This window comes from Camelus ferus, chromosome 15, assembly GCF_009834535.1.
Source record: "Camelus ferus isolate YT-003-E chromosome 15, BCGSAC_Cfer_1.0, whole genome shotgun sequence".
Taxonomy (NCBI): domain Eukaryota; kingdom Metazoa; phylum Chordata; class Mammalia; order Artiodactyla; family Camelidae; genus Camelus; species Camelus ferus.
Window position 1 is genome coordinate 9880412 of NC_045710.1, and position 17167 is coordinate 9897578.

The 17167-nt window shown below is 41.7% G+C and overlaps 1 protein-coding gene and 1 long non-coding RNA gene across 3 annotated transcripts in view; one reads left to right on the forward strand and one right to left on the reverse strand.

Moving 5' to 3' along the window:
* Positions 1 to 17167, reverse strand: part of NBAS (NBAS subunit of NRZ tethering complex) — a 277261-nt gene that overhangs the window by 41847 nt on the left and 218247 nt on the right. Inside the window, exons 45-48 of one of the 2 annotated variants that reach the window (XM_032497057.1) lie at positions 12480 to 12698; positions 10978 to 10986; positions 9411 to 9604; positions 7224 to 7313 (exon numbers count right to left, since the gene is read on the reverse strand). In XM_032497057.1, the coding sequence (XP_032352948.1) occupies positions 7224 to 7313; positions 9411 to 9604; positions 10978 to 10986; positions 12480 to 12698 (512 nt within the window). Of the gene's footprint in view, positions 1 to 7223; positions 7314 to 9410; positions 9615 to 10977; positions 10987 to 12479; positions 12699 to 17167 lie in introns of those variants that run through there. The other variant, XM_032497056.1, reaches the window with a different exon arrangement.
* LOC116668897 lies at positions 1264 to 14013 on the forward strand. Its single transcript, XR_004326130.1, has 3 exons — positions 1264 to 1781; positions 7592 to 7594; positions 14002 to 14013. It is a non-coding gene; the product is annotated as an uncharacterized LOC116668897 (long non-coding RNA).

The window sequence follows — 17167 nt, forward strand, 5'->3', positions numbered from 1 at the left end:
AGAGTTTGCAGATTCTGCATAGCGTAACATAGGAAGATAACCCAACCTTGAACTTAATTGCTTAAGGTACATTAAAAGAGATAGTAAATATGAAAAGCACTTACATATCACGATGCACTACACAAAATAAGATTATTGTTCTTATTTGAGAATGGGGGAAGGAAAGACTGCATTCAAACAAGAAAAACACAGACCTTTGCAATTTCTTGTAAATATAAATGTCATAGAATTTGAATGCTTGAAGGGAACATAAGGTCATTTTGTCTAATCTTTGATATTGAAGTTATAAACCAGCAGCCAAATTTACATACTGGTTTACACAATATATGCTAATTTTTCAAAATTAAAATATTTTACACAATCAAGATTTTCCACAACAGACACATGAAAAGATGCTCAATATCACTAATTATTAGAGAAATGCAAATCAAAATTACAATAAGGTATCACCTCACACTAGTTAGAATGGTCATCATTATAAAGTCTACAAATGATAAATGTTGGAGAGGATGTAGAGAAAAAGAAACCCTCCTACACTGTTGGTAGGAATGTAATTTGGTGCAGCCACTATGGAGGACAGTATGGAGATGCCTTAAAAAACTAAAAATAGAACTACCATATGATCCAGCATATATCTGGAGAAGACTATAATTCAAAAAGACACATGCACCCCAGTGTTCATAGCAGCACTATTTACAATAGTCAAGACATGGAAACACCCTAAATGTCCATCAACAGATGACTGGATAAAAAAGATGTGGTATACATATACAGTGGAATATTACTCAGCCATAAAAAAGAATAAAATAATGCCATTTGCAGCAACATGGATGGACCTAGATATTATTATATTGAGTGAAGTAAATCAGACAAAGATAAATATTGTATGGTATCACTTATATGTGGAATCTAAAACAAATTCTATTTACAAACCAAAAAGACTCATGGACATAGAAAACAGACTATGGTTACTAAAGGGGGAAGGGCAGGGAGGGATAAATCAGGGGTTGGGGATGGACAGACATACATTACTATGTATAAAACAGATGAACAACAAGGACCTACTGTATAGCACAGGGAACTAAACTATATTCAATTCTTTGTAATAACATATAATGGAAAAGAACCTGAAAATAAATATATGTATGTATGCACATGTATAACAGAATCACTTTGCTGTACACCTGAAACTAACATTGTAAATCGACTACACTTCAATAAAAATGAAAAAGAATTTTTTTCAGCTCTTTTCCCCCAGTTTTATTGAGATATAATGGACATACACTGTGAAAGTTTCAGGTGTACAGCATGATTTGACTTACATATATTGTAAAGATTACCACTGTAAGTTTAATGAAAATCCATCATCTCATACAGATACAAAAAAACAAAAACAAAAACAAAAAAAAACTTTCTTTTCCTTGTGGTGAGATCTCTTGGGATCTACTCTCTTAACAACATAGCTCTTTTTAAGTGCTGGAGGATGAGAACTCACTGGCAGCTGTCTTGTCTCCTTTAGACATGGCCTCCTGAGCTCCCAAGTTCCCCTCAGCCATCTCCACTACCTGCCTCCCCCTTAAGCCCAGACCACTTGCTCATTTCCATTACCTGCTTGGCCTCAGTAGGAAATGAGTTTGCAAATTCTGATCTGTAAGATGCAAGGCTAGATTAAGAGAGGAAGAAGGACAGGCAGGTGGGCGTGCAGGAGGGAGGGTGGGAGAGGCAAGCACAGGTAACTGTGAATGAGTGAACAGTGAGGGACATAAATACACATACTTCTGGTAGGTCCCTTAACTCAGTTAAGGAATCTGTCCACACACTGTGCATACTTTCCTCGCTACACATGGAACTAGGTGGAACAGACATTTCCCAGGACAATGTCTTTTATTTATAAGCTCCCATGAACCAACTAGGGCACCTGGCAAACAATCAGAGGAAATGAAAATAAATGAATGTGAAATGCGCCAATGGCACTGCAGTAGTATAAACAGCATGACTTCCCCCAAAGCCAATACTCTTGGTGTGCACATAATCCCAATCTCAAACATTAGCTTTTGATAAATACAACGTCCCTGTGGCCGGCTTTCAAATGTATGCCAATCAGAGTATCTTCTTGAGATTCCTTCATCAATCAAAGCATGCATGCATCTCGATGCAGTAAGGCAGAAATGGCAGCTTTGAGTCATAAATAAGGCCTAAGGTGGCCTCAAGAAATACTGCCTTGGTAGAGTGGGTCCCCCATCCTAGGTGGGGACTATGACTTTCAGCAGGGCTCGGCATTCCAGGACACAGAGCACTCATGCACTGTGGGGGCGCCGAGCACATCTGACGATTTACTTTTCCTCACAGAGCGTGAAGAGTAAGAAGAAATCGGATTCAATTTGCTCTAGTGGGTTTGCTTGCTTTGGTTTTTTTTTTTTTTTTTTTTTGGTCTTTTCTGTGCTTTAAAAATAATGTGAAGTCCCTAGGGAACGCCAAAGAGCTCAATGAAGTCTGAACGATTGGACACTGTTCAATATCCATGAAGCCAGAAGACAGCCGAGACTGGTACTGTGATTAAGCAGCAATTTAAACAAACAAATGAAAACTCCTAAAATACTCAACAGTTTTTGGAAGGCACTCTTGCTTCCTTCTTAAATAGCACACAGAGGAATTCCTCATTAATTGACTGTTTCCTGAGTGGATTTATTTCTGCACATCCTTTTGAGAATCACTAATATACTGGTTCATGCTTGTGGGTTATTCTTGTTAGGAAATTTCTTTAAAGGTATGCGAAGGCAGGGAGAAGACAAGGAAATAAGGCCAAGGCAGAGAGAAGTAGGTGGAAGAGGGGGGAAAACGGAGGGAGATGCCCCTTGACTCAAATGTCAGTCTATGGACTAGGGAGCACTTGGGAGCGGGTTAGAAATGCAGAATTTCAGGCCCCACCCACATCCACCCAAATGAAATCGATGTTTTAAAATCTATATTTTAATTTCTAAGCACAACGATGTTTTTGAGAAGCACTACTTTCCTGTCCATTGCAGGCTCTTTCATGTCAGAAGGAGATGAGATACGGTAAGAGAAATGCACAGAGTGTCCTCACCTGGGCGACCCCGGACGAATGACAAAACCTGTTCGAGCTTCATCTCCTAATCTGTAAAAAGGAGATGGTACCATCACTACTACTACTGACACGACAGGGTGGCTCCTGAGGACTTGAGCAAGTTGCTAAATAACCCTTTCAAAGCTCTTGGCACAGAGTAAGCAACACATGTTCATCAGATTTTTGTTTTTAAAATGCACGGTGGTATTTTCTTCATTCCTGGCTTAACGGATATATGATTTCAGAACATTATAATTTTAACTTGAATTGCTTTTAAACTTATTTTTCTTAAGCAAACTAATAAACTAATTCTCAACATAAACTAGAAGTTTAAAATATATTATCAAAATATGATGTTACAGATATACATAAATGCAGGCACACCTCCTTTCATGACACTTCACAGATACTGCGTTTCTTTACAAACTGAAGGTTGCTGGCACCCCTGCACTGACCAAGTCCATTGATGTTATTTTTCCAAAAGCATTTGCTCACTTCATGTCTCTGTGTCGCATTTTGGTAATACTCACAATACTTCAAACTTTTTCGTTATGATTACATTGGTATGGTGCTCTGTGATCAGCGATCTTTGATGTCACTATTGTAATTGTTTCGGCATTTTTTTTAGCAATAAGGTATTTTTTAATTAAGGTACACACACTGTTTTTATCAGACATAATGCTCTTGCACAATTAACAGACTACAGTAGAGTGTAACTTTCATGAACATTGGGAAACCAAAAAATGTGTGTGCCTCGCTTTATTGTGGTGATCTGGAACCAAACCCTCAGAAGCTCTGAGGTATGCCTGTAATGGGAGAAAACATATCTTCATAAAATAAATTTAATATGCATGAGCCTCTGAATAATTAATTATCTTAATCTCATCTTTAATTGTAGATGTTATAAAAGGCTTTTGACACCATTTCAAATCCCTAGAATGCTTCACCCTGCTATCTAGAGGCAAGAATGTGGTTAAACTGAAAAGGAAGTCTGTCTGTACTGGAAGTCCGTCTGATCGCTTCACAGGTGCCTGCCTGGGTGTCGTGGTTTTATGCCGTTTACACTTAACACAAGTAAAAGAAGAGGAAAAGGGGGCTTTAAGGGACAGGCAGGGGCTACAGTTAAAAGGCAGATGATATCTGTACCAATATAAAAAGTCAAAGGAGGCCATTTACAGCATCATGGACCTAGCAATTACCATACTACGTGAAGCAAGCCAGAAAGAGAAAGAAAAATACCATATGCTATCACTTGTAAGTGGAATTAAAAAAAAAATGATACAGATGAACTTATTTACAAAACAGAAAGAGACTTGCTTATTTACAAACAGAAAGAGACGTAGAAAAGAAACTTATGGTTACCAAAGGGGAAGGTAGGGGAGGGATAAATTAGGAGTTTGGGATTAGCAGCTACAAACTACTATATATAGTAAATAAACAAGGTCCTATTGTGTAACACAGGGAGCCACATTCAGTATCTTGTAATAACCTATAATGAAAAAGAATATTAAAAAAATGTATACATATATAACTGAATCACTATGCTGCATACCAGAAACTAACATAACACTGTAAATCAACTAAACTTCAAAAAAAAAAAAGTAAAATAAAAAAAGCCAAAGGAGGACATGCTGATAATGGCACAAACCTTCTAAAAATTAAGCACAAAACCAAACACTTGGTGGTAGCCATTATACACACGGCCAAACTGACTCTTCTACACCATCTCCCTGTCAGGCATATTATGGGATGGTGTATGCCTCACCTAAGAGTGTGAGTGTGTGTGTGTATGAGAGAGAGGTGACAATGTGTATGAAGAGAGGTGATCGGCCATTTAAACAGATGCCACAGAGGGCAGCGGATGTCCTAATTACAGGGCCGGGACTGAGGCAGGGTGAGGGCACACCAGCCTGGCATGGCCTCCTAGAGGTTAGTCGGTCATGTCAGAACAAGTAATGAGTCACCCAAGAGCGTTACTTGAAAAGAGCTTGAATCCCCATGTCACTCTGAGACCGCACTGGGAATGACGCACTGGGAAGAGCGTGAGTCCAGCAGGCACGCCAGCGGGAAGGGGAACGGAAGCCCAAGGGCATCACGTTTAACTGCGTACACTCAAAAACACCTGGCAGGAATAAAATTATGACTTTGTCTTTCTTCCTCTTTTTAAGTAAACAAAAAAGGTTCATTGAAGTGGTGTTTTGTTTGTTTGTTTTGTTTGTTTGTTTGTTAAGGAGCTTTGTTATTCTCTGTCTCTGGGATGAAAAGTAAGATCTTGTTCTCTCTCTCCCCCAGTGCCTTCCTCTTTGGAAATCGAAGCTTAAAAAAAATAGTCTGCTGGATTCTTCCATCTATCTCGCTGGAAATTCTCTAAGAAAAACACTGCCTTCTAATCTCTCTGAGATGTCCCAGAGGGACAAGACTGAGGGACCCCACTGGAAGGGGCTTAAAGCAGTGCCTGTTAACGTCCCTTTCATCATGTTAGGCCAGAATTCAGGTCAGCGCTCCCTGACAGCAGCTCACTGGGGCAGCGAGCTGGGAACTGACGGATGGGCTGTGATTGGAATGGCAGCAGCTCCACGTACCCTCTAGAAGGTGGCTGATTGACGGTTTCCCACGCAGCATCTCTGCCTGCATCTGTCTCCTGCATCTCCTTCATCTGCCTTGTTCTGGCAGTTTCCCCAGCCTAGAGTACCATTATCCACCTCCTCCTCCTCCTCGTGGACTCAGGGTTCATAGACCAGGTCCAATACCACCCCTTGCGGCCCCTGCCCTGACTTCCCAGGCAGAAGAAGCCCCCACTCCCTTGCTTTCTGCATGACATTCACTGCTCTGCTGCACATAACCTGGGCCATGGGCAAGCTGGTCTTCCCGGCAAGGCTCCAAGCTCTTCCGGATTGGAGGTTACTTCTGACCCAGAACTAACTGTTCATGAAGGAGCACAGAGCATGACGCGCGGTCAACACACAGAACAATGACATTCCTCTTTAGAAATAAGAGGCCTAAGGTAGCTACAGCCAACTCACAAACAGAGGAGTTTAGAAAAACCATGCAAAGCAAAAGGCCGAGTAAGTAGAGGGCTCTGCTCGCCGTGTTTCCCCAGATCCACCCACATGGCTCAGCCTGTGTTCTTTCACTCAAACCTTGGGCACAAAGTGATGCACGGAAATGCGCTAAAAAGGCATCTGAGTGCTAAATTATGACGCAGAGCTGGGCTGGAATCCTGGGTCTGTCTCCCAGGTTTAGTCAGTTCCTCTCTGTGAACCCTTCTATCCTCATCTGAAAACAGCAACAACATGTGCAGCTAACAAAAATCACAACCATTAAATCAACAAAGATAAATGGAAAGAGTTCCAAAAGCAAGTAAGTAAAACAGAAGAGTGTTTATATGTTTTGATCAAAACTGTATAAAAATTTATCTGTACCTGAACAATAACTAGATGGCAATATGCAAAAAAACCCAATTATACTACTGAATAAACTATGAGGGGTTTTCTCAAATATGCTTCATTATTATTACATCGTATTTTCCACTAAAGAAAGAAAATTGGAGTGAGGCCTTCCAGGACTGCCATGGACATCAGACATATGAAAGATCTTTGAAAACTCTGGGACACAGAAAACTGTCACTTTGCTGTTGCTGCTATACCTACCACTACCACTGCACCTGAACAAAAAATTCCTTCTAAAAATGGCATGGAGACACACACTGCCCCAGACTTATAAAGCCCGTATATGCTTAGTCCTCAGACAAGACAGATCTAACATATAAAAGGTTTTTAAAAAAATGACATATACACTCAGGGAATTTCCATACGTAATCATACACTTGGCCCCCTGGAGACGTGCAGCCTTCCTGTCCTCAGAGGCTCAGAGCAGTTTCCTCCCGTGGCCTCCCTCAGAAGGGAGCGCTCCACGCAAGCAGGGCTCAGGAGGGAAGGAGAGTTGTCCTGCTGAAGCAGATGGGGTAAGAGGATGGCCGGAAAATGTGTCTCCAGATGCACAAAGTCCTTGGCTTTTCCTTCAGAAACGCCTAGAAAAGACGCTTAGTCCTGGAAGCTCCATAAACATGGATCGTAAAAGCAATTCAAAGACTCGAGGGACATCATCAAGTCAGACACACAAATTGCTCTAGTCTTACCCCTTGTCCACACTGGCGTGGACTGCGGCGACAACCCCTTCCAGGACGCGGAGCGGGTCTGCCGGCCCCCCAAGGTCAGCACTGCCCTCACTGTGAAGGGAGACAGAGAAGAACGGATTCAGAACAGGAAGGTTCAAGTCTCGGAAGCAAGCTGGGCGTTTACACTCGGGTAAACCCAGCTGGATCTCGGCACAGCGTACGGCCGGCTCATAACCCCTCACAGTATATGCAGCCTACTGGTGTGCCAAGTCCTGTACTGGATGCTAAGGATGTGGAGATGAAAACTTCTCTGCCCTGAACACTCACAGTCTAATATACGCTCATTTTCCTATCAAAAGAGTAACAAAAAAAAAAAAAGGAAAGAAAAGAGAGTAACAAAACCTACTTGCATTCTGTCATTCAAAAATACATTCAATGGACATTAAATATATGAGCTATTTTAAGTATTAAATATATAATAATCATCTAAATTCTCCAGTTGGCCTTTTTTCAAGGCAGTAATATTTACAGGGTACTTACTAGGTACCAGGCACTGCTAAGCGCCCTACACATATCCTGCCCTGGAACAATCTCAGCAGCCCATGAGGCAGGCCCTGTTATTACGCCCATTTTACAGACGTGTATTTCTGGAACTCTACTGAATTTTGAAAATGCAATAGAGGAAAAAGTTTTACGTGAGTTTTCTGAATAATTAAAGCTGTAGGATTGAAACCAACTGCTGGATTCAGTACGCTCACACCTTTGTCATTTTATGCCTACTAAATTTTACTAAACTTCTAAAAGGTAACTGTTATGGGTGCTGTCAACAGCAACTTCTTTTCCTTTGAAAAAGAGGTAGCTGACTTCCTGAAGTTCCCTTTCCTCCCACTACTGAAAGAGTTAATTCACTTTTATTGAACTGTCTTTTGTGTGCTAAGTGCAATATACCTTAGATCAGAACAAAATCTTTAGCAGTAGAACTGGGTACCGGGAAGGAGAGGGGAGTATGATTTGTCAGAATTTTACAAATGTAAAAATATCACATCATATTTTGATTATTAATGAAAATGTGCAACTTTTGAAAAAATTAGCTAAATTACATTCAAAGTACCAATTATTCAAACTTCTGTATTTGTGAGCTTCATCTAAACCTTAGGAAATAAAAGACAACTGAATCAAAAGATACAAAACATGGCAAATAATTATCTGTCACCATTTGAGTAAGGAAAGTGCCTCTAAAAAACCACCACCAAAACATGATCAGCTCACATGAGAATAAAGCTTTATTAATTTTCACATTTGTTATTTCTTAAAAAAATGTGACAGTATTTTATTTCTCTCCCTATATTTAAAATCATGAGACCTCAGAGCATTCAGGTGAAAGCTGTATGAAGCTGGGTAATTAAACTGATAAGGCTCATTTGATTTCACTTCAGCTGCTGAAAACTGAGACGCATTTAATCAGAAAGTTCCTCAAGAGCAGCAAAGAAGTACAAAGAACGCTTAAAAGAAGAATAAATTAAACACAACTAAATCTTTTAGCCTAATTGCATTATTCACAGAAAGCACTTGATGCCTCATTATTTTCTTAGCTTAACTTTCCCCTCTCTCCTAATCCTCTTGGAGGCACCCTTACAAAGGTACCAGCGAATCGACAGAAAGCTAGAATTTCTCAATTGTCGGTTTTATGCCATTATTTGCAGGTAAATAACTTCCTAAGATCCTTAACAGATGTCTAGCCTTCTTCAGTATATGATTAACCTTGCCTTGCGTACTTCAAAAGAAGCTCCTGGGAACTGTTCTCCCGCTGCTACAGAGAAGGGAATGAGGAAAGACAGCTCTGAGAAGCCACACTGAAGTCGCGTGACAGGCCTGACAGTTACCTGTTCCCGTGCCATTTCGGTCTTTCCCGGATTTCAGGTACTATCTGAGTGGGGGAGAGGGTCTACCCGGAGGTTAGCGAGTTTCTTGACGTGTTACACACGATACCAGTGACGAGACATTTGCGTGGTTCCCCATTTTCAAGACATTTCAAGACATGAGACTCAGAAGTCTAATCGCAATCTCTCACTTTTATCAAATACTTCATAGTTTATAAAAATGCTTCTACATGCACGATGATGGTTTACGTTGTAACAACCGTGAAACATGCACTTTTACTGGCAAAATACTGCTTAGGGTTTCCTCAGTGACGATTCTGTCGCCTACCTCAGTGCAGAGACGATTTTCATCACTGCGCTCTGTACTACATCCCTGGGCGAGACGTCGAGGGGGCCAGCGGCCACCTCGAGCAGCTGCTGAATCATTCTCAGAGGCTGCCCGTCCAAACACATGGCCACAGCCTGATCATGAACTTTCTCTTTTTCTGACCGGGACAGATCATAGAGGTAACTGTATTTCTGCTAGTGTTTCCTGCAAAGATACGGAATTCAATGTGTAAATATCAAATAGAAATTAAACGTTTCTACATGGACAGAGTGAAACACTCTCAGGAGACTCTCAAAGCAAACGGGCTACGACCACAAACACCACACCGAGCAACAGGTAGTGGTTGTTAAGAGCCTGGTCTCCAGGACCACCCGGACTTGAGTGGAAACCCTTGCTTTACTGACTTACTAGTTAGTAAGCCGCTGAGATCTCCAATCTCTAGTATCTGTAAAATGAGGATGAGGAAAACTGTGAATAGAGGGTGTTGTTCACATTTAATAAGATAAAAATCAGTCCTTTGGCACAAAGCCAGGCACAAGTAATGCTCGTTACGTGCAAATTTCTCTAGCATTATTATTGTGTTCTAACCATGTTTAACAGTTATAATCTATTAAGCATCAACTATGTAAACCCACATATTGTACATATGTTATCTAATTCAATGTTTATAATTATCCCACAAGGAGTTTTAATTAGCCCCATTTTATCAAAAAGGAAATTGAAGGGTAAAGATGTTCACAAGCTGTGCCCAGAATTCACACAGCCAGCCACTGATGGAACCAGGATTAGAATCCAAAATTCTGCCTTCCCCACCACACCCTCCCGTCCCACACTGCCCTGCCCCTCTTTAATAACAGCTGTAAAAACTAATGTGACAATAAATCATTTAAGAAACAGGACACAAGCTACCAGATATGACCACAAACCAAATATGATAATGTTAATAATGCTTTCCAGGTTTTGCAAGTAATTCTGAATATAACTGCTTTGTCTTTCAAAACAACCATGTGAAAATCGAAACATTAACTGGACATCTGATGATATTAGAGAATTACTATCAACTTTCTTATTCGTAATGGTGGTAGTGATGTTTCAATGTATCTTTGAGAACCAGATATGGAAGGATTTGTGGGTAAAATGAAAAGATGACTTGGTTTTTCTTTAAAATGATCCACAGGAGCATAGGAAGGGTAGGTAGGGGCAGGCATGAAATAAGACTGGCCACATTTTGCTAATTGTGGAAGCCGGGAGTTGGGTACGTTGAGATTTCATGTTACTATTCTCATTGTGAAACTTTCTATTTAAAAAAAAAGCCCATGGGTTAGGCAGGGCAATTATTAATATATCTACCGAGACAAGAGGGAACTGAGGCTCCAATGGACAAAGTGCTTTAACTGAAATTGGACTAACCTCAAGTATGTAAGATGCTCTTTCATTGGCTATATAATTAAAGAAGTTAAAATCAAGGCCTGAACTTAAAAGAGACAAATACATAAGGTTAAGGTTATTTCCAGCATTTGCTATGATAGTCACCTTAACAAAATCAAATAAGGTCCAGTTTAGGAACCAGAAGAGTCTCCTATTATAGACCATCCATGGTCTAACTGAACATTCGCAAGGAGCCAGCTGGTACCCTTAAATCACAGCCTAGTTCAAGCAAGCAGCTTTTTTGTTACTAACCCCCTGGCCTCATATACGCTACTCTATCCACTGAAAGACCGTACTTGTTCCAAGAAGAGTAATGACAATTCTTCGGATCTGAATACAGAATATGCGATTAGAAAAAATATATACTAGTAGGTATAAATCACTTTTACTTTAAGAGTCAGATTTTAGCCTAGCTCTTGTAACTATTGTGAATCCCAGCAGGATACAATAAAGACTGGTAAAGCCCATGTGCTCCCCGCAAAGGCGTCTACGCCGCTCATGTCATTATATGATGTTACTCGTTAGACAGGCTAACGGGCACTGAAAAATACAAAATGAAATAAAACTGCTATCGAGCTTCTGAATTCTCCCCCAGTATCTTTTCCACGCATTTATGCGTCTCACACTTATTTTTAAATCTTCCCTTTGTTCGTTATCTGGACTCCTCTCCACTGACTGATCTTTCTAGTCAGGGAAAAAAAAATTTTTTTTTTTACAAGCCAAGAATACAATTTGATAAACAAGTAAGGTTTAGGAAAAATAGAAGAGGAGGTTAGTGGCCACTTATAGGTTCATTTACCATCGCATTAAAGGGCAAGTGGAGTATTTCTTATGTACCTAAACACTGTTTTCACCTAGGTGAAAACTATTTACTTATTTGTCAACTTTTCAGTCACGGAAAATAGTGTTAGAATTCTCACGATGGTGATAAGACAGCAGAGAAGCTCCGGAGGCCACAGGGGTCCCCTCGCGTGGTCCCAGCTCCCTGGTCCCCAGCCTCGTCACGGCAGGGGCTCCTCATTCCCACCAGGGTGCTTTCTGAGATGCCACGAAGGTCTCAAGTAGAAACCAACTACGAACAATCTTATTAGCCAAAACAAGTTACGTCAATAATAAAGGTATATTGGAAAATGCAACATAAAAACAGGATGAGTACATGTAATTGGGGGGAAAAAAACCGTTGAAGCATATGGATGGCTATTTCTGAATTTTTCTGAAAATGAGAGGGGAAAAAAATCTATCGTTATTCAACTGGAGAGCAGAACACCTACCAGCTGGAAGTGGAGCCTGAAAACCAGAGGCTTGATCATTTCTCAGCTTTAGTGACCACTCCCCCGGCCCCGGCTCCATCCTGGCTTCAACTCAGGCCCCTCCTCTCCCACCCCTCCCACCTCCTCGCCTCCTTCCTCCACAGGTTATCGACTGTCTTAAATGACCTAGAATTCCTCCTAAAGCAGTAAAATCTCAAATGACAATCAAGAAATAATGAAGAGGTTAAAGGACAAAGGATTGAGGATGATTTTCAAAAATATCTGCAAGACTGAAAACCCTGTCAAAACTGCAAACACAGCCTTAAAGGGTAAATGAAAGCACACGCTGTATCATCCGAGACAGTGTGCAGAGGAAGTTCTCACGCAGTACCTGCTCGCTGGTCCTCAGAGAAACGATGAAGCTGTGGTTGAGGGTTTCCAGGTGAGCCAGTGATTTCTCCAGATGATCCAAGGCATCGGTGTAGGTCGTTTTTGAATCGGTAGCTTCTTGAACATCTTCTTCTGAACTTCTTTTCCTTGGTTTCTCAATAAAATGTTTGACTGCCTTAACAGCCTTTCCAGTCATTTCCTTACGTGTCTCCACAGAGAGCTTCAGCCAAAAAAAAAAAAAAGCAACTGAACAAGAGTGACACAAATCACCCTACATTATTATCTCTGGCATATTTAATAAGGTATTAGTGTGACAAAGAGAACAAATGTGAAATTTTAATACTTACAACTTCCTTACAACTTCAGTGAATAGGACTTTTGCTACACTACTTTTTTCTTATGTGAATAAAACAAAAACAGTGAGGTATCACTTGCACTATTAAATTAGTAAATACAGATTTTTAAAAATGCTAATAACCTCCTTTCTGTGATTGAGAAATACAAGATCCTAGAACTCATGCTTACTTAGTTCAGCAGACCTCCCTGCGTTCCCCCATTATGTGGATGGCAAGACTGAGCCCCAGCGAGGTTAGGTGACAGTCTGGGTTCATGATGAGAGTGAGGAAAGTGAAAGTCAGAGTTCAGACCCCTTGGTCACCAAGCCAAGTGCTCCCCTTTCACTGCGCATCACACAGCCCCCACTCGGTTATGTCTGCTCGCCACAGGCTCCCACAGAGGATGACGGAGTGCACGCTGGCTGAGCACTGAACAAAAAGCAAGGGCAAATAAGAATCTAGGGTATTCCACTGTGTAAACACACCACAGCTTCTCTGACCTGGAGATCGTCAGTCTGAGCACAGTATGCCAGAAAGAGAAAGACAAATACCATTTGATATCACTCATACGTGGAATCTAAAAAAATGACACAAAAAATGGAAACAGATTCACAGATACAGAAAACAAACTTATGGTTACCGGGGCAGGGGGAGCGGGAGGGGAGAAGGGGATTGGAAGGGATAAATTGGGAATTTGAGATTGCAGATACTATGTATAAAATAGATAAACAAGTTTCTTCTGTATAGCACAGGGAACAAATATTCAATATCTTATAGTAACCTATAATGAAAAAGAATATGAAAAGAAATGTATGTATGACTGAAACATTATGTTGTACACCAGAAATTAATACAACATTGTAGATAGACTATACTTCAATTTAAAAAAAATGGAAAAAAAAAGAATCTACGTTAGTGAATCCTTCCTATTCACTTACACTTGTTTTTCAAAGAAATATGAGTTTGGGAAATTACTTGGCTGTACCACCAAGCCAAATGTTTATACTCGCCTAGCCAACTGGGGGGCATGGAAGGGTTTCAGCAACAGACTGCCAAGCATGTAGAAACAGGGCAGGCGATTCTCACGTGCAGGAAGCGGGGTCCTGGGAGAAACGGTGGGTCTCTCCATCCTTAGACAGGTCCAGGTTTACCTTGCCATGGCCAACCAGCCCTGGAATGGCTGGTAAGTAGGAAGAGCACTAAACTCAGAAAACCTGTGTTTAACCCTTACCACCTGGATGACTACGCAACTCGACAACATGCATCAAGCCTTACTTTCTTCATCTGTAAAGTGAAAAATGTCATCTACACAGTGTCATTTTAAGAAATTAAATGAGGCAGTAAGTCAAACTATCAGCAGAATGCTTCACCCATAGTAAGTCTCAATAAATGGAAGCTGAGTTTCAATTTGACCAACTGCTCTAATATACAGGCCACCTTCCACCTGTTAGCTTTTCATCTTCCTAATACATTTATCACGTAATTCCCTTGTAGGAAAATCTTTTTATAAACTCCCCAAATTCCTTAGCATGGCACTCAAGGCCTTTCACAAGTTGGCCCCATGTAACCGTCTAGCCTCACCCTAAGCGCCCAGCACACAGACTTCTCATCATTCCCTGGTGTTGTGACGTATCTTCTTGTCTCAGTGAAATGCCCTTTCCCCTCTACTTTGCAAGGCAAATTCCTAGTCGTGTTTCAATACGGAATCAGGCAGAAGTTCTCCTGGACATCTGTTCCTCCAGCTTCTACAGACAGTCCGTTGGCAAGTCCTCTGCTCCAGCAACTCACCAGCGCACAGTCCACCTGCTTACACACCGGGAGACTGCTCAGCGTTACGAAGTCCAGGCCTCCCCGACAGAGCAGGGGGTAAAGGGCCAGAGAGAAAGTGTTAGGCTTTGAAGGCCACCGTGATCTCTGTTACATACTCTTTTGGTTGGTTGGCTGGTTGGTTCTTACAATCCTTTAAGGAGACGCAAAGGCCAGTCTTAGCTCAGGGCTGTGTAAGAACAGGCAATGGGCTGAATACGACCTGTAGGCCAGTTTACTGACCTCCCCCGCCTCGATTAGTAATACTAAAATGGTACAACTGGAAAGATGAACTGAGAATAAATTGTAAGGAGCCTTGAGTGCCGGGTTAGTTATGGAAGCTGACCTGCAGGAATTCAGGAGCCGCCGAAGGAAACTTGGATCCTGAGGATAATTACATGGAAATGTTTTATTCGGGTCCCATTTAAAAACACACAGTAGGAGAATCTTTTTTTTTTTTTAATCGCTATCTAAGAAAAAAAGTCATTCTGTCTGAAGCATGCCTTTGCTGTCCTCCCAGATCAGCTCAGGGTTCTCTCCTCTGAGACGTCGTCCCTAACACCATCTCCGGCCCAGGTTAAAAACCACTGCTGTGCATTCCTACAGCTTACCTGTATCCAAGGACGCATCACACTGTGTTAGAACGGTCTAGTTCCTTGTACCTTTCCCTGACTAAGCAATGTCATCCTTCAGGGTAGAAACCGTGCTTTTTAAATCTCTGTACTCCTAGCACTGATGCAATGTCTAGCACATTGTAGACAAAAAGAAAATAGCTGTTAAATTACGAAACGACTCTGATCAACATACAGGGGGAGAAAAAGCTTTAAAAGCACAATGAAATAACATGTTCTCAACAAGTCCCTAGAAACTTGTGATCCAGAATGTGCCAAAAGGCTCCAATTCATCAATGACCGCAGTATCCCGTTTCTGTAAGAGGCCAGCCTGCGGCGGTTAGAAGCCACGCAGGCAGAGGCTCAAGGACATTAAACCAGCGATGACTTTCGGTGTATTCACTCGACGTGCACCCAGTGGTCACGCTGTACCTCTGCCTCAGGCTGGGTGCTGGCGGCACAGACAAAATTAGATGAGGTCCCTGCCCCTGGGTATGTCAGAGTCTAGGTGGAAAGACATTACAAAGAAGCACGATCATTATACACGTGCAGGAGGGTGCACAGCACCGCAGCGGAGGGCCCGGGAGGGGGCGCTCTGTCCCCACGGGAGGTGGGGGGGGGGCGCCGGGAGGCAGGCTGGGTTTGCTGAGGGTGGCTAGTTCTAAGTCCTGTCAGAGCCGAGGAGGACGAAGCAGTGGTGCTAACTGCAGGGCCCCTGTGCCAGGCTGACAGGATGGGGCTTATGCAGGAGAGTGATGCCATCAGGGCCACCGTTTTCAGGTAATGGCTTGTTTCAAAATCCACCAAGACAACCTTCCTTGTGTGCAGGTACCTTCAGGCTGATAAATCTTGCAAAGCAGGTACTTCTTTTTTTCCTTTTAAAAAGGAACACAGCATGACCTTGAAGATAAGGCCGTTCAGGAAATGGCAGGTGACTTAAGAGAACCCAGCTGCTACCTACAGAGTCAGGTGAGAAAGTCAGGGTTTGCATTCGGTTTACATTACTAAGCAACTCCATAAAATAATGGGAAACTCAAGGGCAAAATTACTAAGAGGTGCAATTTAAATATAATTCGGGGGGGTAATGAACACTCATTTATCAAAAATTAACACATCTTTGTTGTTCTGATCAAATACATACTGCAATAATTGAAAAATAACACAAGAGTAATTTTTAAAAAAATCTTAGAGCCCCATGATCACAAGAAACACTTTAATGTTAATTTCTATTTATATAACTATTTTTGATGTGGAGAAACAAGACTTTAAGCATAAAAACAACTTGCATTATGATGAAAACTATACAGAAGCAAACTACAAAAGCTCTCACACAAAATACCTCCATCTAAACTCCTTTACTAAGAAACCGGACCAAACAGCACTTGCGGCATGACTTCTGGTGGCTGAAGGCCTTGTCTCTAGGATGATGGAGTCTCTCTTAAAACGCGAGCCTGACAAAGCTCAATGCTGCCAGCACAATTTAGTCTGTTCCAGTCAAAACCCTCTGAATCCTCTCTTGGAACAGTTACCTTAGAAAGTGTGCAATTCTAAATCCTTTCTCTGCCACTTTTGAGATATAAATGGTGTACCACCCAGAAATGACTCATCAAGGACCTGGAAGCCATCTCTTCGAAATGCAAGCATTCAAGGAGGTGGCCCTTGCTAACTTCAAGGGTGCCCTTGCTCCAATCTGCACACCTGTCCCCTGTCACAGAGATATGAGAAGTTCGCTTCTCTTCCAGATAAGTGTCAATGGGCAAACCCAGATGGCCCAGTCACATGGACCGGCCCTGCCCCTCATCCCCTGCAGTCCCTCAGCGCATCCCAGCACTTCAAGTCATTCGCCTTTTCTTTCTGTGAAGATGAACGCAGTTTATGTGAACTGTCTTCTCTACGGCAGTGCTTATCACTCAATAAAACCGCCTTTACCCCCTTAA